Source organism: Haliotis rubra, unplaced genomic scaffold (genome assembly GCF_003918875.1).
Source record: "Haliotis rubra isolate DU_JTF1 unplaced genomic scaffold, ASM391887v1 Scf1507, whole genome shotgun sequence".
Taxonomy (NCBI): domain Eukaryota; kingdom Metazoa; phylum Mollusca; class Gastropoda; order Lepetellida; family Haliotidae; genus Haliotis; species Haliotis rubra.
Window position 1 is genome coordinate 110,248 of NW_025765456.1, and position 23,700 is coordinate 133,947.

At 40.7% G+C, this 23,700-nt stretch overlaps 2 protein-coding genes across 4 annotated transcripts; one reads left to right on the forward strand and one right to left on the reverse strand.

Moving 5' to 3' along the window:
• The first annotated feature begins 653 nt into the window (after positions 1-653).
• LOC124270311 (sialate O-acetylesterase-like) lies at positions 654-8,318 on the forward strand. The gene is made up of 9 exons (XM_046705355.1): positions 654-739; positions 1,417-1,756; positions 2,124-2,262; positions 3,222-3,384; positions 3,989-4,074; positions 4,431-4,561; positions 5,310-5,464; positions 5,936-6,134; positions 7,839-8,318. Exons 2-9 carry the CDS (start codon positions 1,670-1,672, stop codon positions 8,103-8,105), a joined length of 1,227 nt encoding a protein of 408 aa, XP_046561311.1. The 5' UTR covers positions 654-739; positions 1,417-1,669; the 3' UTR covers positions 8,106-8,318.
• Positions 8,319-10,114: 1,796 nt separating this feature from the next.
• On the reverse strand, positions 10,115-23,388 carry LOC124270312. 3 transcript variants are annotated; one of them, XM_046705356.1, is made up of 4 exons: positions 23,310-23,388; positions 13,204-13,527; positions 11,641-12,414; positions 10,115-11,176 (listed from the first exon to the last, which is right to left on the reverse strand). In XM_046705356.1, the coding sequence occupies exons 1-4, from the start codon at positions 23,331-23,333 to the stop codon at positions 10,349-10,351; spliced, it is 1,950 nt and encodes a 649-aa protein (XP_046561312.1). In that variant the 5' UTR covers positions 23,334-23,388; the 3' UTR covers positions 10,115-10,348. The 3 variants fall into 3 exon arrangements, with proteins under 3 accessions (XP_046561312.1, XP_046561313.1, XP_046561314.1); XM_046705357.1 differs by lacking the exon at positions 23,310-23,388 and adding an exon at positions 22,248-22,381; XM_046705358.1 differs by lacking the exon at positions 23,310-23,388 and adding an exon at positions 21,792-21,892.
• Between the last annotated feature and the right edge of the window lie 312 nt (positions 23,389-23,700).

The window sequence follows — 23,700 nt, forward strand, 5'->3', positions numbered from 1 at the left end:
AGCATCTGACTTCAACAATAATATTCATCACTTGTTTTCCGATCCAGAGATCTAGATCCTTATAAGGTCGCCGTCACATTGTTTGAATTTTGCTGCAACTTTCACACTCATTTAATTTAGAACGCACAAAATATTGACTGTGATTTTTATCTTTATTATTCCCTACCATCTTCCTCATTTTTGACAACAATGGATAATGATGTATATGTTTGTATTAAAATTATTTTCCATGCACCTCTCTGTTCTTTATTTATTCATCACAGTGCACAGATGCTTATTATTTAGGTTCATGTGAAACCCGAAATATATCAAACATAAACAATTTGGAGGAATTTTGGAGGAAACATGTTTTCATGAAGGTTGGCTTTCACAAATTTCAGGAATGCGTTCGTGATTAGTGATTTCACTTCTTGCTTGCTCGTAAAGTTATTAATTGGAAAAAGATAAAGCTAAATTAAAAGTGTATTGTTGTTCTAGCCAATGCTTGTTAAATATTAGTCGTGTTCAAATGTACATTGTGACTGTGTTAACATGAGAAACAATTGTACTTCAAGTCAACCCAGTTTACATTGTGTGAGAGATATAGCTGTCCGCGGTGATCGTGCATTGTCTTGACACGGAACCTTATCAATTATCTGTTTAACAGAACCAAACATCTGCCGTTTGCCATTGTTCTTTCGTAGTCATACCGATATGAAACTGAATATAGTCTTGGTGATTTTTGCTTTCCTGCTTCCAGGTAAGATCCTTTTCTGCATGAAAACATTAACAATTCATAACTGTGCCTTTGTCACAGTGTAGTCACAGTGATCTAAAACAACTGATTGAGAGTCGGTTTGGCCCTTTATTTGTCTTTGTACAGTAGACCCGGGGTTGACTCTGAAATTGTTCCGTCTCTACCGATTCTGTCCTCGACCCCAAGAAGATCCGGGTTAGAATTGGTCTTCAGCAACCCATGTTTTTGTAAGAAGCAACTGATCGGACGGTATCCTATTTGTGAAGATCGATGCTCATCACCGGTATGTCTGGTTCAGACTATGTTATCTACAGGCTTCCGTCATATAGCTGGAATATTGCTGAAAGAACCACATTCTATTTCAAGCAATAACTCGTGAAGATCCGGATTAGAATTGGCCTTCAGTAACCCATGCTTGTCATAAAAGGCTACTAACGGGATCGGTTGGTCAGACTCGCTGACTTGGTTGACACGTGTCATCGTATCCCAGTTGCGTAGGTCGATGCTCATGCTGTTGATCACTGAATTGTCTAGTCCAGGCTGGATTATTTACAGACCGCCGCCATATAGCTGGAATATTGCTGAGTGCGATGTTACAAAACAACCCAACCAACTATTTCAGACTGAAAATGGGCATTATGATCAGTAAACAGCCGTATTCATTGTTTTCCAATTCACAGTATGCGCAGCTTACCTAAAGTTCGCTACATACTACCAGGACCATATGGTTCTTCAAAGAGGTCCCAAACAGGCAGTGGTTTGGGGAACCTCCAATAAGATCGGAGAAGCCGTGGTGGTTGAAGTTAGTGGTGGCCATGGTAATGTATCCACCAAAGTCGTCGCTGACCCCAGTGGAGAGCTAGACGGTGTTTGGACAGTAAAGCTCCCTGCAATAACAGACCCCGGACCTTTCACAATAACAGCCTCATATCCATGGGGAAATGTCTCAATCGGGGATGTCCTTTTGGAGACGTATGGATTTGCTCTGGACAAAGCAACATGAATTTTTACGTCAGTCGGGTATGTCTAATATTACATCATCTACTATGTTAATACCATTCTTTACATATACTCGAGTAGTGGTCAATCTTTACATCGTAGGCCTGGGTTCGATCCCTACATGCGTACAATATGGGATCCCTAAAGTTATTGTTATTTGTTATGTTTATGGGTAGAATATGTGGTGACCCCCGCCCCAATATTTCAGGTAATATTGTTAAAGGCGTTGTAAAACCATACTCATTAACTCCTATTAATATGACCAAATACACAATAACGGTTTTATGAATCTCCATTTGCACAACTTGAAAAAGAATAAGTATTCCTTATGAATATTTTCTCTCTGTGTCTGAACTATTGAAATATGACAGAATTAATCTCTGTTCAGCTATTTGACCCCGCTAAAGCTATAGCAGAGGCAGAGAACTTCACGGATATCCGTGTATTCAGAACTCACACCCTGGAATCCAACACCGCCTTCCATGACCTCCATGGCGCGGCACTCCACTGGTCGAAACCGTCACAAGGTGAGTGAGTGAGTAGTTTTAGCAACATTATAGCAATATCACGGAGGGGGGGACACCAGAAATGGGCTTCACACATTGTACCCATGTGGGAATCGAACCCGGGTCTTCGGTGTGACAAAGAGCATAACCTCTAGGCTACCCCTCCTCTCCCATCACAAGGTGAACCAATGTTATACTTAAGCCACATACCATGAATATAGGTTTTCTTAAGTAACATGCGTCTGCCATTTTTGTGTATGACGTCCGTCTGTTGCTGGAAGAAACCGGTATTGTGAATGGAGGGTTTGTCTTAAATTCGCTTATTTTTCACAATGTGTCTCCCATGTGACGGAAAACGTGTCACTATGGGAAACTGAACTATGTACTGTTTTCCAATATTTGAACAACATTTAAAATTTTGCAAACACTATCTTGTGCCAGAAATATGCTACGTCTAAGTGTTCGTGTCAAAATAATGAGATACATATAACACGTACAACTTTAGGAGACATAAGTTTTCTTGCTCTGAATTTGAGATAATTATATCTCTAATCATATTTTCAAAATCGATAAACGCAGATTTAAAACCCCACAAAACGTGCCTTGTACTATGCGCTGTACAGGTCAATATCAATAAGCAACAGAGATCTAGAACGCCTGTCACATGCATCATGCAAAGATGATGATTATATTTATCATATTATCATTATTCTTAGTTGGAAATTTTACGATCGCTTCCCGACATTTTGCACACGGCAAAACAATCCTTTACCGCTTCAAACGTTTTAAACAAAAAGGGTTTTAAGTAGGATACCTATGTACTTTGAGAAAAATTATTCTTGCAATTCTGTCGGCTCGTGAACAAGAACCCTCAGAATAGAAATAACAGAATTTGTATTCAAAATATAAAATTTAATTTGCACCAATCTATATTCTACTATTCTTATAATACTAACTATTAAATTTCGTTTTACGTACAGCATCTCTCCAGCTGTTTTCTGCTGTGTGCTGGCTATACGCACAATACCTCTACCCTCACCGCAAATATCCCCTTGGTATGGTGGAGTCGGCCTGGGGGGGTACGTCCATCGAGGCATGGTCATCTCCCGACGCTCTCCAAAAGTGTCCAGTGAAAGCAAAGAGGTAATACGTCTTATGTCAGCCGGTCATGGGGCGGTGGGGTAGTCCAGTGGTTAAAGCTCATCACGCCGTGGACCCGGGTTCGATTTCCCACATGGGTACAATGTGTGAAGCCCATTACTGGTGAAACATACATCTTTATGGATGACAACTTCTTATTTATTGCATAGAGCGACGTTTCGATGTATATTCTTTCTTTCTCACTTTTAGCTTGATAACAATGTAAGAATCTGCATCGAAACGTTGCTGTATGCAATAAATAAGAAGTTGTCATTCATAAAGTTGTATGTTTCATTTTTGAGTCACCAACTTCTAGAATGCCGATCAAACAATTACTGGTGTACCCCGCCGTGATGTTGCTGGAATATTGCTATAAGCGACGTAAAACTAAACTCACTCACTCACTAATTTTATGATATTTCAAGTCAACATGCTGTTTTAAAACTCTATATGTTATGTCTTATGTATAGCGCCTATTGCTTTATAATTATTTGATCGCTAAAGTATGAAACTAATACATTAACCGTAATCCACCACAACAGTAAACTGTACCACTGAATTGTAAGTTAAAGAATGAAATATAATCCTTAACTATGATTTCTCTCAGGGGACCGAATTCCGACAACGTTCTGTGGAACTCCATGATGAATCCTTTAACTTACATGACAATCTACGGCGTCTTGTGGTACCAAGGTTATCATTGTTTTACGTTTAATATATTCTCAAATAAACACTGATATTTCCATAATTATAACTGCAGATATAAGATAAAACACTCCGTAATTATGATTCTTTCCTTCACAAGAATACCTCCAGTTACAATCAGATGATGATGATGGTGATGATGATGATGATGATGTTATTGTTATGTCCGTCGTGCCATTTAAACTTGTCTTTGATAATATTTATTTTGAAACATTGTTCATACGTTTTTGTGTTGCCCAGCATTGTATATGAACGGCAAAATTGTGCCTAAATTTTATTGTTCTTTCATTGTATTTGAGCTTAAATATAACGTGAAATAATATATACATATATATTATTGTTAGGAGAAAACAATGCGCGCCATCCTGATCGCTACGCCTGTGAGTTCCCTGCTATGATAGCCGACTGGAGAAGTAAATTCCATCAAAGATCTTTGGGAGAGACACAAGCAGATTTCCCCTTCGGATTTGTTCAGGTAACAATATTTATATACGATATATTTTAAACCAAATGTACATGTCGGTCTTCACCTGCCAATCACAAATCAAGTTCTAATCACTACAGCAGACGAATGAATTTACAAATCTCTCATCTCGAATGAGTCAAAATAGCTAACCTATTTTAATATACCAGCTAGATATAATCTAAATCATGTACCAACATTGCCAACAGGTCAGATGATCACAAAGATAAATCTGTGATCATAACGTTTTTGTCAGCTTGAAAACACTTGAACTTATATAGTCATATGATTAAATCATCCTTTGTCTGCAATAATCACAACATTTGGCATTGTTTACATATATATATATATACATCAGTATTGTATAATGAACGTTAGTTAGTTATGAAATGTGACTTAACGTGTGCATATATAGAACATGTGTTAGGTTAGGAGGTATTTCAATCTTATCTCACGAATGTTGTAATATGGGAGGTTGTCTCCATGTATTACCTTAACCCGTGAAGATCCGGGTTAGAATTCGTCTTCGGCAACCCAGGCGACTAACGGGATCGGGTGGTCAGGCTCGCTGACTTGGATGACACATGTCATCGTATCCCAATTGCGTAGATCGATGTTCATGCTGTTGATCACTGGATTGTCTAGTCCAGACTCGATTATTTACAGACTGCCGCCATATAGCTGGAATATTGCTGAGTGCGGCGTTAAACAACCAACCAACCAACCAGCCATGCATTATCAATTCCTGCTCTGTTGTCAGCTTGCTGCCAATAATAACGTCACGTACGTCGGCTCGTTCCCTGCTCTGCGTTGGGCACAGACGGCTAATCTTGGACGTGCACCTAATGTTAAAATGCTCAACACGTTCATGGCAGTCGCAATGGACCTACCGGATTTCGCATCCCCATACGGAACGTAGGTTAATATTATCCATTAAGTATAAATGATTAAATTAACGTTTCCATTTTACTTGCACGTTTTCCAACAACATATGGGGAGGTTGGGTAGCCTAGTGGTTAAATGCTTGTCACGTGGAACACCCGGGTTCGTTTCCAACCTGGGTACAATGTGTGAATGTGTGAAGCCCATTTCTGATGCCCCGTCGTGATATTGCTGGAATAGTGCTAAAAGCGGCGTAAAATCTCACCCAACCACCTACTCGCTTTAGTAATTCAATTCGTAAGAGGTTTTCTAAGTGAATCGAATGGTCAGGTTCATTAACATGCTGATCATTATATTAACAACTTGATTGGTTTGTTCAGACTCGAACATTACACTCAAACACTGAACACTTCAGCGTAGAACAAGAAACAAACAAGCCATTTGCCGTTATGGCCTCACCCTACTGGGTGTTGATGTTGCTGATCACCGCATCTTATTCTACAGTATCCACCCTCGGTACAAGGAAGATGTGGCAAGGAGACTGGTGTTAGCAGGGAGGGCCGTTGCCTACGAAGAGAAGGGTCTGAACTACCAAGGTCCTTTCTCCTCCGGTTTTGGTGTCAACGATAAAGATCGACTTCTTAAGATCGAATTCAACGCTGGAAACACACCATTAGAAGTCAGGAATAACGACGGGTTTGAGGTAAATGGTCAAAAAACGACACAATTTTATAATCACGTGCACTTATATTATTTATCCGGAAAAAGATAAAATTCATATTTCAAGTCGGCAGCTAGTTTAATGGGTCATCGCTGGGAGTGCAAATAAAAGCAGCAAACCTTTTCCACATCCACATGAAGCATCTGCCAAGAACTGAGTTGATTTACGATTCTGATCATGAACCTGCGTTAGTTAATCGGTTTACCCTCAGCTAGCTCAAAAATGGTTCACTGGATCTCAAAATCAGTCGTGTGTAACGATGCGGTAAATTAGCATTGCCCGAAAAGTTCATCTAATGAAACTGAACAAATACCATACAGTTATAACAACAGTTAAAAAAATCATTTCACAACTTAAAAACACGAAGTGAACAAATTCATCAAAATGAAAGTGAACACAGTTCATAACATCAAACTTTATTTACCTGGTGAACTCAGTTCGGTTATTTGAGCTAGCCTACACTAAGTGAACATAGTTCAGATACAGACTATAATCCCCTAGCCCTAATCCCCTTAACCCCCTTGAATTTCAGTTTTGAGCTAGCTGAGAACACCCAGTAAGTCACTATCAATTAGTGATGATACTATAGCTTGGGGTCCCGAACATGTGGCCACCGGTTGCTTCTGTCGTAAACACATGCAAAGTCTAGTGTTTGACATCCTAGAGATGTTTTCACTCCAAATCTTACTGCATAGATCTAAACATGAAAACAATGAAGGGTTGTCACTGGCGTACTCTATTTCAAGTTGAGGTTGATACATGAGAGGAAGGAAAATGATTTTGCCAACCCGTGCATATTTTCTGATTCATATGCATTAGGAAACAGGCATATCGGCAAGGAGGGAGGGGGCACAAGTGGTCGTTATGGGGACGCCTACTTTGGTCTAAATATCTACCCCAAAATTTTATTTGAATTCCACATATTGTTTCCTCAGTGAACCTTCAGTGTTTTGCTATCATTTCTGACAAATTGTCTTGAACTGCTGAAGACAGCTATGTAACTATGCCTATGCTCACCTTGTGCTCTAACAAATATCCCATAGATCAAGGAATGATGTTATTCTTTTGTAGATAGTGGTGTGCAAAGTTAAAAATGAAATGATTTTAATAGAACTGAACTCGGTCCTTTTCTGAGATTGTAAAAACTTACGCATAATTCTTTGAAGTTTTGGGAATAGACATGCCATTAATTCCACTTGTCTCATATATGTTCTGTGAATATAAAGACAGTACTTCCTTAATACTACATATGGATTATGGTTAATCTTTAAGACAGGGATTTGGTGGTACATTTCATAGGTCCAGCAATATACCTATCTTCAAAAGAGGTATGGGCATGTCTTCAGGTTTCAGTGTCAAAGAAAAGGTTGATAGAACTTATGAAGGCTCTTGGCCCTGGTCTTCCCAAGATAACATACTGGCCTTATCGGTGGCATGTTTTACCATTTGGTGTCAGAATTTATAAAATTAGAAAACATCAAACTGGTAAGAGATTTAAAAAAAATATGTACTTATTATCAAGTCGTATAATAACCTTGAAACAAGCATTACCAACCGATCCATATATGAAGTCGTAATAAGATTCCCTGACATTACGAAGTAAAACTTTGATTTTCTCAGTCAGTGACGAATAATGTAACAGTTCATTCACTTCTATATTCGTATTAATCAGATTTCAATTGACAGGTTTGTTGCTCGAGCTCAAGTACTTCGACGTGTGGTGCCCATGACGTCTGGGTTGCTGCACCAATCACGACGCACGACACAAAATCTGTGATGGTCTCGACATCCGGTTGTGGTAGTCGCCATCTTGTTGGCCTTCGATACGAATGGCGGACCAGCCCTTGTCCGCTCCGGAAGTGCGCCGTGTACGGGAGAGACAACGACCTGCCAGCCCCTCCCTTCATCAGGAGTCACGCCGTCACCGACAGCTCGTCTCACATTATTGGATAGGCCACGCTACACCTATTCTTGAATTACTTTCAATGTTTGATTTTCAGGTACAGATGTTGTGCAGTGCTGTATTGTGTCATCTCGACAGCTGGATGGACAAGCTTGATGTAAACATTCTTGTTTGAATGTTATGAAGGAAAGTGATGTTAAATGTGTTTGCAAAACCAGGTCTAAAACAGCTTAAAACGAAATCAATAAATTACATGAGGAGCAGTTATGTGCGTTTGTGATGCTTTCGATCGTAGCTCGAATCCGATATTCACATTAATTATGTTAGTTATGTTTGAGGTTTTATTTGGAAAACTCTGGTGCTAGTTTATCGTCAGAGAACTGCGTCACTTTGCAACCATTGTTCCAGGCGACGCCTTTTGTCCACATTCTGTGTATCAGGCTTCTCAGTTATCTGATGCTATTCCATCATCACGAGACACATTTCCACAGTGACTTCATATCATTTCTGAGCGACGTCATTCCTGCCTCACAAGGCACAGGAATTTGAAACAATCATCTTTTTCCACAGATTCCAAGTAAGTTCCCAATTTCAAATGTTCAAACAAGGCTTCGAATCCGAAACATCACAAAAACACTCTGACGAGTGTCTAAAGGTTAGAATTCTTCCCACTACATGAGTGCACTTTGACGTCATCATCCATACGCCTTCAGGTCTGAATCAAGCACATAATTTCACTGTACACATGATATTTCTGGATTCGTCTCTTTGTAATCCCTTATAAATATTTGCAAGGTTACGTGTTCAAGATACTTGTCCATTCCTGATAGGATGGTGGTGTAGCCAAGTGTTCACTCGTCAGTGTTAAGGCCTGAGTTCGATTTCCCACATAGCTACAATGTGTGGATTTGGTTTCTGTGACACTGCTTGGGTGTTGCATTAACAGCCGAACTCCTATTCAATCACTTACTTGATAGGGATAGTTATGAGTTGTTACTTTGCGCACAAGTATTTTTTTAAAAGACTGAGAAACATTCCCCGTATTTTATTTGGACACACTAAAATATTACATGTCTCACAACATATTGATATTTTGAAGAAAACGTAAATCATTAATTATGATTTACATTTTTGTTTTTTTGTATGAACCACAAACTAGATTCCTCTCGTATCATTAAATTTCCTGCTAAAAGCCTTGGCATCACGCCTTGAAAATAATAACAATCTGTAACGAGTTAAACTGCTTTCATACCAGGATGACAAATTGCCTTAATTCATTACTGAGGTTAAATAACAGATACAAAAGAATTGCACATATCAATACCTGAAACTAGATTAGACTATACATACACATAAAACATATTACAACAGTCACAAAAGGCAGATACTCACATTAACATAGGATTGGACCACCGGGGATATTGGTACACATTACAATCAGTATCACACATTTACAGAGTACCAGTACTGTCCAAGAAACAATACAATCTAATACCAATAACAATACTTTGGTCAGGTTCGCTGACTTGGTTGACACATGTCATCGTATCCCAATTGCTCAGATCGATGCTTATAATAATAATAATAATATGGACATTTGTAGAGCGCAGTATAGTAGTAACTCCACACCTCAAGGGCATGCTCTTTGCGCAACAGTAAATATGTACACTATATACAGGAAGAAGTTTTATAAGATTTAGTTGTGCTTGAACAAGAATGTTTTGAGTCTTGATTTAAAGATGGAGATGGAAGGAGATGACTTGACATGGAGAGGTAGTGAGTTCCAGAGGGAAGCTGAGTGAACGCTGTTATGCTGTTGATCACTGGATTGTCTGGTCCAGACTACTTTTTGGATTACTTACATCAACATGCATATATATTATTGCAGCATAATGCGGGGCGGTGGGGTAGCCTAGTGGTTAAAGTGTTGGCTCGCGTCACGCCGAAAACCCGGGTTCGAATCCCCACATGGGTACAATGTGTGGAGCCCATTTCTGGTGTCCCCCGCCGGGATATTGCTGGAATATTGCTAAAAGCAGCGTAAAACAAAACTCAGTCAGTCAGTGCAGCATAATGTTTTAACAAGTGCATATTGCGTATTCACGGCATGACTGTAAGCGAGGTTTCGTGCAAGATCAAATGGCTTCCCTGGGGATTCTGGGTCAGAGAAAAGACTAAATGGATTAGGTTGTCATGGATTAGGTGACGTGGCATCGGTTCCTGATGGCGTTGGGACGTTGCTCATCATATCAATCACTGTTGTTTGATTGGTATATGTAAATTAAAAGTCGTATCAGATTTCAAAAAGCTCGGCCAGCTTGGCTCCCACTCGTCCTTCCCTATCCTGTGAAGGCTGCACTAATTCTTGAGCGTTCCCCAGAGAGTCATTTAAAGCAAATGCAAGGTTGTCGTCTTCCTCCACTTCAGCCATCAACCTCTTGCTGAGAACGAAGTAATCGTTGCTCAAAGTGGTGTGGCGAGTTTTCACTTGGACCTTGTCGATCACCTGAAGGAGGTCACTCTGCGCTGCCTGCAGCTCGGAAGGTGATATCAAATCTTTACGATTAATGAATACACATCTGTTGCCACATTCATCAAGGAGATGCGCCAAAGTGTCATCCTGTGCTTTTGCAGTCTCGATGGAATTAGAAAGTGACGCTTCCGAACCTGTTTCAAAAACGTCATCATGAACAAGGGCAACAGCACCATAAGTCTTGATCATGTCACTTCCAAGGACACTTCTCAGAAGTTTCAGTGTATTGCGGTCATGTCTGTTCATATTTTGGTCGATGTATATCACAAAAAGAACAGCATGGAATCCAAGAGGGGCATAGGCAATGGAGGTGCCGATATCACTCAAACATTGCCCTTCCGACGATTGGGTAAATATGCTGGATGCTCTCACTAAAGTAGTGTTCTCACGGGCAGTCCTGGACACAGGTGCCCCAGTGATGGGTTCCAGACTGGGGTCTGAAAACAAAACCTGTCCCAATACACACGACTCACTCGATCCGCCTTTCTCCAGAACTAATACGCTGAGTCCAGTCTCTTGTTCAGTCAAGGAGCCTGTGCATCCTTCAGACGATGCACCCATGTCTGTCTTGGGATATTCATCAGTGAGCTGGAAGAAAGGACAAAATAAAAGTAAAATAAAAGATTCACGCATGACATTTCACACCGTAGGTGTCTTAACCTGTCTCCTGTTTTCAACTTATACTTTTTACACTGACCATTTCTAATTAGGAATTGCTATCCATACATATATTAATAGAGAACTTCAATTAAGAAATATCTATTAAGATGTTGAAATTCTATTAACAATATTTTACCATTACAGACACTGATAATTGGTATTCCTGATGCCTGCCTGACATTTTACTTGAAGAATCACTGAGAAACTGGGTCTTTGAATGACACTTAGAAATGTACACATAAGGAAGAGAGCTTTATGGATGCCAACATATTTGTTATAAAAAATAAAGATAGACATAATAAAAAAATGGACTTCCGTAAAACTCTCTTCCTCCTGGAGAAACTTACAGAATTATCCACGGGGACTATTATACTGTCTAGCATTTAACGTACCTGAGGACACACGGTGCTTTCTTCTGGCTTGTGTCGTTTGATAAACAGAGTCACTTCCTTTTGAAACCCACCAATCTTCTTCTTCTCCTTATAAACAGACAGAATATGAGTAAACTGACTTGGCCCATCTCCAGACAGGGTCATGTCCAGTCTGCTGATGACATGATGAAACTCGTCCAAAACATCATCAATACGACCTTCAAGCTCTTCATATTCTTTGGACAGTGTCTCAGTCATTTCAAGACTCGGGTTCTCGACAAACCTCTCCAGGTGCTTTTTCGCAAAGCGCAAGTCATCAAATTTCTCATCAACCTGTACCAGGAGCATGTCAAGACTTTTATCCTTTGTCTGGGTTGGGATCGTTGAGTCCAGGACACTCAAAGGAAGAAGTTCACACTTACACGGTACACCCTTGCCGTTGTTTATTTTCAACACTTCCCATTTAAATGAATTCAAAACTCTCATCAGTTCTTCTACATCCCGAGGCATCTCGCAGTCCACGCTTGTCGAGAGATATTCAATCTCTGTTTCTATATCATCTCGAATATCCTTGTGTCTTTTATCCAGTGTTAGCTTAGCCTCGGGAAGTTTGAATGGACCGATATTTCCCTTGAGCTTTGCCTCAACATCCTCAATCTTGGCTCTGTCTGAACCCCTGATGCGGATCCTCACCAGTAAGTCTCCACCATATGTTATACTTCGTATGAAATGACTGCCAATGAGGTGTTCACCCCAGGCGCGTCTTGGGGTTAAGTCTCTTAGAGTTTCTGTAAGCTGCAAGAAAAGCCATGAATTCATTTACAGGGTAAAGCAGAATCGCAGTGGACATAACCTTCCCATTATACATTTTGAATAGAGTAGTGAGTGAGTTTAGTTGCACGCCGCACTCAGCAATATTCCAGCTGTATGGCGGCGGTATGTAAGTAATCCAAAGAGTAGTCTGGACCAGACAATATAGTGATCAACAGCATAAGCATCGATCTGAGCAATTGGGATACGATGACATGTGTCAACCAAGTCAGCGAACCTGATCACCCGATCGAGTTAGTCGCCTCTTACGACAAGAAAAGGTTGCTGAAGATCAAGTCTAACCCGGATCTTCACGGGTCTGAAAAGTAATGGCCTCGTTGAAAGGCGTCAAGTATTCTAACTTGGTCCACTTGCACGAAGCTATCTTAGGTGATTGTGACACCCATACATAGGCTTACATAGGGTTACGGTCATCGTAGCTTTGTGCAATGGATAAACAATGGCGCGCATGTGTCCTAGTTGTTCATGGGTGCCATAGGTTGAGTTAGGTGCCTTACAGCTATGTCAAGTCACAGGTATTCGTGGTTATAAACCAATAATATTATGATCATTACCCATGATTTGACAATATATGAATTTTGATTTACTCGTGTTCATGGTTTGAAAGAGACACATGTACACGGTTTTAGGAACTATTATTTCAACATGCCTTAGACGCCGTGACGTACTGCTCGTAATTGTATTCAAGCCATATACACGCCTCCTGTAAACCTCCACTAATGCACGAAACTTCATTTTCTTACACAAACTTACAGTTTCAACGTGTACTCTCACGAATATTTCTGTGCATTCGTCTTTGATTTTATCCTCCTTTACATATGACGCCATCCCCTCTACGTTCAAGATACCAGCTTTAATCTTGAGAGCCACTTCTCCAGAAAGCTCCAATATATTGTTGATGTCCTGACTGTTCTTTATGACTCTGTACTTGACGGTATTGTAATGGCTTTCTATGATTTTGGGATTGTCAACCAAGTCTTCTGGGAAAATGTCCAAACCGTTCCCGTAGGTCCGGAGATCAAAGGTTCTACCCAAGGACATTCCAGGCTGATAGAAGACTGTCTCACTCATGGCTAGCTGAAATGTAGCATAAGAAAAACAGCTAGAAGATTGTCTCACTAATGGCTAGATGAAATGTAGCATAAGAAAACGACCTAGAGCACTGTCTCACTAATGGCTAGATGAAATGTAGCAGCAGAAAAACGGCTAGAGCACTGTCTCACTCATGGCTAGATGAAATGTAGCAGCAGAAAAACGGCTAGAGCACTGTCTCACTCATGGCTAGATGAAATGTAGCATTGTGAGTTGCATTAATGTAACTAGGGATATACGGATGTGGTAGGGTAGTGTAGGGTAGCTGAAATGTAGCATTGTGAGTTGCATTAATGTAACTAGGGATATACGGATGTGGTAGGGTAGGGTAGCTGAAATGTAGCATTGTGAGTTGCATTAATGTAACTAGGGATATACGGATGTGGTAGGGTAGGTAGCTGAAATGTAGCATTGTGAGTTGCATTAATGTAACTAGGGTAGCTGAAATGTGAAGCATTGTGAGTTGCATTAATGTAACTAGGGATATACGGATGTGGTAGGGTAGGGTAGCTGAAATGTAGCATTGTGAGTTGCATTAATGTAACTAGGGATATACGGATGTGGTAGGGTAGGGGTAGCTGAAATGTAGCATTGTGAGTTGCATTAATGTAACTAGGGATATACGGATGTGGTAGGGTAGGGTAGCTGAAATGTAGCATTGTGAGTTGCATTAATGTAACTAGGGATATACGGATGTGGTAGGGTAGGGTAGCTGAAATGTAGCATTGTGAGTTGCATTAATGTAACTAGGGATATACGGATGTGGTAGGGTAGGGTAGCTGAAATGTAGCATTGTGAGTTGCATTAATGTAACTAGGGATATACGGATGTGGTAGGGTAGGGTAGGGTAGCTGAAATGTAGCATTGTGAGTTGCATTAATGTAACTAGGGATATACGGATGTGGTAGGGTAGGGTAGGGTAGCTGAAATGTAGCATTGTGAGTGGCATTAATGTAACTAGGGATATACGGATGTGGTAGGGTAGGGTAGGGTAGCTGAAATGTAGCATTGTGAGTTGCATTAATGTAACTAGGGATATACGGATGTGGTAGGGTAGAGGTAGGGGTAGCTGAAATGTAGCATTGTTAGTTGCATTAATGTAACTAGGGATATACGGATGTGTAGGGTAGGGTAGGGTAGCTGAAATGTAGCATTGTGAGTTGCATTAATGTAACTAGGGATATACGGATGTGGTGGTAGGGTAGGGTAGCTGAAATGTAGCATTGTGAGTGGCATTAATGTAACTAGGGATATACGGATGTGGTAGGGTAGGGTAGGGTAGCTGAAATGTAGCATTGTGAGTTGCATTAATGTAACTAGGGATATACGGATGTGGTAGGGTAGGGTAGGTAGCTGAAATGTAGCATTGTGAGTGGCATTAATGTAACTAGGGATATACGGATGTGGTAGGGTAGGGGGTAGCTGAAATGTAGCATTGTGAGTTGCATTAATGTAACTAGGGATATACGGATGTGGTAGGGTAGGGTAGCTGAAATGTAGCATTGTGAGTGGCATTAATGTAACTAGGGATATACGGATGTGGTAGGGTAGGAGTAGCTGAAATGTAGCATTGTGAGTTGCATTAATGTAACTAGGGATATACGGATGTGGTAGGGTAGGGTAGGGTAGCTGAAATGTAGCATTGTGAGTGGCATTAATGTAACTAGGGATATACGGATGTGGTAGGGTAGGGTAGTAGCTGAAATGTAGCATTGTGAGTTGCATTAATGTAACTAGGGATATACGGATGTGGTAGGGTAGGGTAGCTGAAATGTAGCATTGTGAGTGGCATTAATGTAACTAGGGATATACGGATGTGGTAGGGTAGGGTAGGGTAGCTGAAATGTAGCATTGTGAGTTGCATTAATGTAACTAGGGATATACGGATGTGGTAGGGTAGGGTAGCTGAAATGTAGCATTGTGAGTTGCATTAATGTAACTAGGGATATACGGATGTGGTAGGGTAGGGTAGGGTAGCTGAAATGTAGCATTGTGAGTTGCATTAATGTAACTAGGGATATACGGATGTGGTAGGGTAGGGTAGGAGTAGCTGAAATGTAGCATTGTGAGTTGCATTAATGTAACTAGGGATATACGGATGTGGTAGGGTAGGGTAGGGTAGCTGAAATGTAGCATTGTGAGTTGCATTAATGTAACTAGGGATATACGGATGTGGTAGGGTAGGGTAGCTGAAATGTAGCATTGTGAGTTGCATTAATGTAACTAGGGATATACGGATGTGGTAGGGTAGGAGTAGGGTAGCTGAAATGTAGCATTGTGAGTTGCATTAATGTAACTAGGGATATACGGATGTGGTAGGAGTAGGGTAGGGTAGCTGAAATGTAGCATTGTGAGTTGCATTAATGTAACTAGGGATATACGGATGTGGTAGGGTAGAGTAGGGTAGCTGAAATGTAGCATTGTGAGTTGCATTAATGTAACTAGGGATATACGGATGTGGTAGGGTAGGGTAGCTGAAATGTAGCATTGTGAGTGGCATTAATGTAACTAGGGATATACGGATGTGGTAGGGTAGGGTAGGAGTAGGTTAGCTGAAATGTAGCATTGTGAGTTGCATTAATGTAACTAGGGATATACGGATGTGGTAGGGTAGGGTAGGGTAGCTGAAATGTAGCATTGTGAGTGGCATTAATGTAACTAGGGATATACGGATGTGGTAGGGTAGGGTAGGGTAGCTGAAATGTAGCATTGTGAGTTGCATTAATGTAACTAGGGATATACGGATGTGGTAGGGTAGGGTAGGGTAGCTGAAATGTAGCATTGTGAGTTGCATTAATGTAACTAGGGATATACGGATGTGGTAGGGTAGGGTAGCTGAAATGTAGCATTGTGAGTGGCATTAATGTAACTAGGGATATACGGATGTGGTAGGGTAGGGTAGGGTAGCTGAAATGTAGCATTGTGAGTTGCATTAATGTAACTAGGGATATACGGATGTGGTAGGGGTAGGAGTAGGGTAGCTGAAATGTAGCATTGTGAGTTGCATTAATGTAACTAGGGATATACGGATGTGGTAGGGTAGGGTAGCTGAAATGTAGCATTGTGAGTGTGAGTTGCATTAATGTAACTAGGGATATACGGATGTGGTAGGGTAGGGTAGCTGAAATGTAGCATTGTGAGTGGCATTAATGTAACTAGGGATATACGGATGTGGTAGGGTAGGGTAGGGTAGCTGAAATGTAGCATTGTGAGTTGCATTAATGTAACTAGGGATATACGGATGTGGTAGGGTAGCAGAGTAGCTGAAATGTAGCATTGTGAGTGGCATTAATGTAACTAGGGATATACGGATGTGGTAGGAGTAGGGTAGGGTAGGGTAGCTGAAATGTAGCATTAGGAGTAGGATATACGGATGTAGCTGAGTACTAGGGATATAAAGGGATATACGGATGTGTAGCATGCATTAATGTAACTAGGGATATACGGATGTGGTAGGGTAGGAGTAGCTGAAATGTAGCATTGTGAGTTGCATTAATGTAACTAGGGATATACGGATGTGGTAGGGTAGGGTAGCTGAAATGTAGCATTGTGAGTTGCATTAATGTAACTAGGGATATACGGATGTGGTAGGGTAGGGTAGGAGTAGCTGAAATGTAGCATTGTGAGTTGCATTAATGTAACTAGGGATATACGGATGTGGTAGGGTAGGAGGGTAGGGTAGCTGAAATGTAGCATTGTGAGTTGCATTAATGTAACTAGGGATATACGGATGTGGTAGGGTAGGGTAGCTGAAATGTAGCATTGTGAGTTGCATTAATGTAACTAGGGATATACGGATGTGGTAGGGTAGGGTAGGGTAGCTGAAATGTAGCATTGTGAGTTGCATTAATGTAACTAGGGATATACGGATGTGGTAGGGTAGGGTAGCTGAAATGTAGCATTGTGAGTTGCATTAATGTAACTAGGGATATACGGATGTGGTAGGGTAGGGTAGGGTAGCTGAAATGTAGCATTGTGAGTTGCATTAATGTAACTAGGGATATACGGATGTGGTAGGGTAGAGTAGCTGAAATGTAGCATTGTGAGTGGCATTAATGTAACTAGGGATATACGGATGTGGTAGGGTAGGGTAGGTAGCTGAAATGTAGCATTGTTAGTTGCATTAATGTAACTAGGGATATACGGATGTGGTAGGGTAGGGTAGCTGAAATGTAGCATTGTGAGTGGCATTAATGTAACTAGGGATATACGGATGTGGTAGGGTAGGAGTAGGGTAGCTGAAATGTAGCATTGTGAGTTGCATTAATGTAACTAGGGATATACGGATGTGGTAGGGTAGGGTAGCTGAAATGTAGCATTGTGAGTGGCATTAATGTAACTAGGGATATACGGATGTGGTAGGAGTAGTAGCATTGTAGGGTGCATTAAGCTGAAATGTAGCATTGTGAGTTGCATTAATGTAACTAGGGATATACGGATGTGGTAGGGTAGGGTAGGGTAGCTGAAATGTAGCATTGTAGAGTAGCATTAATGTAACTAGGGATATACGGATGTGGTAGGGTAGGGGTAGGGTAGCTGAAATGTAGCATTGTGAGTTGCATTAATGTAACTAGGGATATACGGATGTGGTAGGGTAGGGTAGCTAGCTGAAATGTAGCATTGTTAGGTGGCATTAATGTAACTAGGGATATACGGATGTGGTAGGGGTAGGGAGCTGAAATGTAGCATTGTGAGTTGCATTAATGTAACTAGGGATATACGGATGTGGTAGGGTAGGGTAGGGTAGCTGAAATGTAGCATTGTGAGTTGCATTAATGTAACTAGGGATATACGGATGTGGTAGGAGTAGAGGATAGCTGAAATGTAGCATTGTGAGTTGCATTAATGTAACTAGGGATATACGGATGTGGTAGGAGTAGGGTAGGGTAGCTGAAATGTAGCATTGTGAGTGGCATTAATGTAACTAGGGATATACGGATGTGTAGGGTAGGAGTAGGATAGCTGAAATGTAGCATTGTGAGTTGCATTAATGTAACTAGGGATATACGGATGTGGTAGGGTAGGGTAGGGTAGCTGAAATGTAGCATTGTGAGTGGCATTAATGTAACTAGGGATATACGGATGTGGTAGGGTAGGGTAGGGTAGCTGAAATGTAGCATTGTGAGTTGCATTAATGTAACTAGGGATATACGGATGTGGTAGGGTAGGGTAGGGTAGCTGAAATGTAGCATTGTGAGTTGCATTAATGTAACTAGGGATATACGGATGTGGTAGGGTAGGGTAGGGTAGCTGAAATGTAGCATTGTGAGTTGCATTAATGTAACTAGGGATATACGGATGTGGTAGGGTAGGGTAGCTGAAATGTAGCATTGTGAGTTGCATTAATGTAACTAGGGATATACGGATGTGGTAGGGTAGGGTAGGTAGCTGAAATGTAGCATTGTGAGTTGCATTAATGTAACTAGGGATATACGGATGTGGTAGGGTAGGGTAGCTGAAATGTAGCATTGTGAGTGGCATTAATGTAACTAGGGATATACGGATGTGGTAGGGTAGGAGTAGGGTAGCTGAAATGTAGCATTGTGAGTTGCATTAATGTAACTAGGGATATACGGATGTGGTAGGGTAGGGTAGTAGCTGAAATGTAGCATTGTTAGTTGCATTAATGTAACTAGGGATATACGGATGTAGTAGGGTAGGGTAGGGTAGCTGAAATGTAGCATTGTTAGTTGCATTAATGTAACTAGGGATATACGGATGTGGTAGGGTAGGTAGTAGCTGAAATGTAGCATTGTGAGTGGCATTAATGTAACTAAAGGATATACGGATGTGGTAGGGTAGGAGTAGTAGGGTAGCTGAAATGTAGCATTGTGAGTTGCATTAATGTAACTAGGGATATACGGATGTGGTAGTAGTAGGGGAGTAGGGTAGCTGAAATGTAGCATTGTGAGTTGCATTAATGTAACTAGGGATATACGGATGTGGTAGGGTAGGGTAGCTGAAATGTAGCATTGTGAGTGGCATTAATGTAACTAGGGATATACGGATGTGGTAGGGTAGTAGGGTTGGGTAGCTGAAATGTAGCATTGTGAGTTGCATTAATGTAACTAGGGATATACGGATGTGGTAGGGTAGTAGTAGGGTAGCTGAAATGTAGCATTGTGAGTTGCATTAATGTAACTAGGGATATACGGATGTGGTAGGGTAGGGGTAGGGTAGCTGAAATGTAGCATTGTGAGTTGCATTAATGTAACTAGGGATATACGGATGTGGTAGGAGTAGTAGGGTAGGGTAGCTGAAATGTAGCATTGTGAGTTGCATTAATGTAACTAGGGATATACGGATGTGGTAGGAGTTAGGTTAGGTAGGGTAGCTGAAATGTAGCATTGTTAGTTGCATTAATGTAACTAGGGATATACGGATGTGGTAGGGTAGGGTAGGAGTAGCTGAAATGTAGCATTGTGAGTTGCATTAATGTAACTAGGGATATACGGATGTGGTAGGGTAGGGTAGGATAGCTGAAATGTAGCATTGTTAGTTGCATTAATGTAACTAGGGATATACGGATGTGGTAGGGTAGGGTAGCTGAAATGTAGCATTGTGAGTTGCATTAATGTAACTAGGGATATACGGATGTGGTAGGGTAGGGTAGGGTAGCTGAAATGTAGCATTGTTAGTTGCATTAATGTAACTAGGGATATACGGATGTGGTAGGGTAGGGTAGGGTAGCTGAAATGTAGCATTGTGAGTTGCATTAATGTAACTAGGGATATACGGATGTGGTAGGGTAGGGTAGGATAGCTGAAATGTAGCATTGTGAGTTGCATTAATGTAACTAGGGATATACGGATGGTAGGGTAGGGTAGGGTAGCTGAAATGTAGCATTGTGAGTGGCATTAATGTAACTAGGGATATACGGATGTGGTAGGGTAGGGTAGGGTAGGGTAGCTGAAATGTAGCATTGTGAGTTGCATTAATGTAACTAGGGATATACGGATGTGGTAGGGTAGGGTAGCTGAAATGTAGCATTGTGAGTTGCATTAATGTAACTAGGGATATACGGATGTGGTAGGGTAGGGTAGGGTAGCTGAAATGTAGCATTGTGAGTTGCATTAATGTAACTAGGGATATACGGATGTGGTAGGGTAGGGTAGCTGAAATGTAGCATTGTGAGTGGCATTAATGTAACTAGGGATATACGGATGTGGTAGGGTAGGGTAGCTGAAATGTAGCATTGTGAGTGGCATTAATGTAACTAGGGATATACGGATGTGGTAGGGTAGGGTAGGGTAGCTGAAATGTAGCATTGTGAGTGGCATTAATGGAACTAAGGATATACGGATGTGGTAGGGTAGAGTTTCGTACATTACTGATGCCATGTAGTTTAATATACAACGTATGTGCAAAGGAATATGCGATCCTCACATCCTAAGAAACAAATATAATTAATTTTGCTGTGTTGGGGAAAGGAGCTCTTAAAATTATATGAATAGATCACTAAAACTTAGTGAGGCGAGGTAAAATTGGGTTTAACGTCGTGCTTGACTAATAATTAGTGATGATACTTGTAAGGTGTTCACAAAAACGGTAACTGTCCTAACGGTAGCATCCGGCATTTTAAAAAATGCTTGAAAAGTAAGTTCATGTATATATATCTGCCTCAGTTCTGCCTTAACAAGTCTATCAGAAAGGGGTGGGTTAATGAGGTGCCTTAACATGTCTATCAGAAAGGGGTGGGTTAATGAACTGCCTAAACATGTCTATCAGAAAGGGGTGGGTTAATGAGCTGCCTTAACATGTCTATCAGAAAGGGGTGGGTTAATGAACTGCCTAAACATGTCTATCAGAAAGGGGTGGGTTAATGAACTGCCTAAACATGTCTATCAGAAAGGGGTGGGTTAATGAACTGCCTAAACATGTCTATCAGAATGGGGGTGGTTAATGAACTGCCTAAACATGTCTATCAGAAAGGGGTGGGTTAATGAACTGCCTAAACATGTCTATCAGAAAATTATCTGAATAATGTTCTTGATTCTCATTTATTCTACTTCTTATTACAATTTCTCGCGTACTTTGGACTTGCGGCAGCGACTGATTATAAGATAAACATTTTATATGACGAGGCGGTGCGTTTTAGGTTCGAGTCGGCGGTGTTTTTGCGGGAGTCGGCAATAAAATTAGAAGGGTCGGTTGATATATGAGAAACACATAAAATAAAAATGCTGTCCTATTTAAGAAGGACAGGTTACCAAATATATGTATATACACGTATATAATTTAGTACCTACCTGTTATCAGCAGACGAGTAGCCGTCAAATTTATAGATATAGCCATTCCATGATTGTAATGTACACACAACACAATGAGCATACACCACCCAAGGTTTCTAATCAAAAGCCTGTCATCGATATGGCTGGACCCGCTGGGTTTTCTCAGAACTTGAACTATTTATAGCTTGGGGAAAACCCGAGGGGGAGTCCCTGAGCAAGTTCGCGATATACCGCCAGCACATACTGTTTTTGTCCATGACGTAATTAACGACATTGAACAGATTTGAAAGCTGTAATTAATTTAGTATATTACTATAAGATATTGTGGCTTGATCGCATGCATCAAATATCGTATAGATATTTACACGAAAAGCACAAGATATAACGAAAATGGATACTACCATTACTGGATAAGCTTTGTTTGGAGAAATGTTTCACATGTATATGAAATATTGCTTGACAGGGGCTACTCACCGACGGATGTGTGACCTTCGTTGGGTAACTAACCGAGTCTCAAAGTCCGTAGTTGTTCTGATAACTGAAGCTTAGTCAACACCACCACAAGTGACACAGAAAATCTCGCCATTAAACAAGGGAGATAAATCTCTATTTTACCCACGGAATTCCCTTCGACATTTTTGTAATATTTCATGTAGGGTTCGAATCGTCATTCAAAACACATAGCAGAATAATATTTTTTGTGTATTTATCTTGTGGTAGACTATATGGTTTACCGGAACTCGTGCAGATCCATATTACTAAGAAATGATTTACTAAATGTAGCCTAGGATATGTTACATATCGAATTACACTTTCTCAGTAAAGTACAGATTCTGATTGAGTCTCATCCCAGACAACCTTACAAAAGTTCTAGAGTCTAAAAAGGTCTTTAAAAGTTCTCTAATGAGAAAGGTAAATCGCAAATTTAACATATGTGACATTTGACCATTTGACCACTAACTTAATGGCATTATGCTACCATAGCCTCAGATTCGCGAATAGTGTGAATCAAGGATTTAAATAGTCTCAAGTGTTGCGTACACAGTATTTGTCGTACTGAAGCTATTTAAACATCAAATATTAAATCATCAGTCTCTCTCTCTCTCTCTCTCTCTCTCTCTCTCTCTCTCTCTCTCTCTCTCTCTCTCTCTCTCTCTCTCTCTCTCTCTCTCACACACACACACACACATACATTCACATATACTGTAACATATCTTGGTGGTTAGACTGAGGTTCAACAGAAAAACAAACTGATGAGTGAGTGTAGTTTAACGCCGTATTTAGCAATATTCCAGCAATTTCAGGGCGAGGGACGCTAGAAATGGGCTTCACACATTGTACCCATGCGGGGAATCGAACCCGGACCTTCGGCGAGACAAGCGAACGCGTAAGCTACTAGGCTACCCCACCGCCCCAACAAAATAATGACAAACAAAGAATACGCAGGAACCGAGCTTCTACTTCGACACATCAAAATTCGACACAACGATATTTGACAGTACTACAAGTTTCTACATTTGTAGCGTTCACACTTACCTTTCTGAGCTTGACTATGTGCATAAATAATGAAAACTACGAAGTGAATCACTTAAAATAGTACACAGATAAGAAAAGGGCTTCTTAGAAATCGAAACCAAAAGTGGTGGGAAATGAGCTATACGTAGTCTAAAATTGATATATGACGCATTCTGGCAATCATAAGTGTATCATACGCGTCCTCACTAGAGTTGTCTCCCTTTTTGATGGTTGGTTCGGAGGTTCGTCCTGATAAGGTTTCTTGCTTTGTTAGGCCATGCCTATATTCTATACTGGGTCACACAGATATCTCTGAGAGCTGTGTTCTAACATTGTGCTGACACGCCATGATACAACTGAAATACTGATATCAAAGTGGGGTAAAACACAGCTGACTCATTTCATCCTCACG

Excerpts from the sequence above, each read along its gene's own strand:
- LOC124270311 (XM_046705355.1), top strand. The coding sequence starts at position 1,670 with ATGGGGAAATGTCTCAATCGGGGATGTCCTTTTGGAGACGTATGGATT. Across the intron at positions 3,385-3,988 it reads TGTCCAGTGAAAGCAAAGAG|GGGACCGAATTCCGACAACG; the intron begins GTAATACGTCTT and ends GATTTCTCTCAG. Across the intron at positions 4,075-4,430 it reads CGGCGTCTTGTGGTACCAAG|GAGAAAACAATGCGCGCCAT; the intron begins GTTATCATTGTT and ends TATTATTGTTAG.
- LOC124270312 (XM_046705356.1), bottom strand. The coding sequence starts at position 23,333 with ATGCACATAGTCAAGCTCAGAAAG. Across the intron at positions 12,415-13,203 it reads TGAGAGTACACGTTGAAACT|CTTACAGAAACTCTAAGAGA; the intron begins GTAAGTTTGTGT and ends CTTTTCTTGCAG. Across the intron at positions 11,177-11,640 it reads AAAGCACCGTGTGTCCTCAG|CTCACTGATGAATATCCCAA; the intron begins GTACGTTAAATG and ends CCTTTCTTCCAG.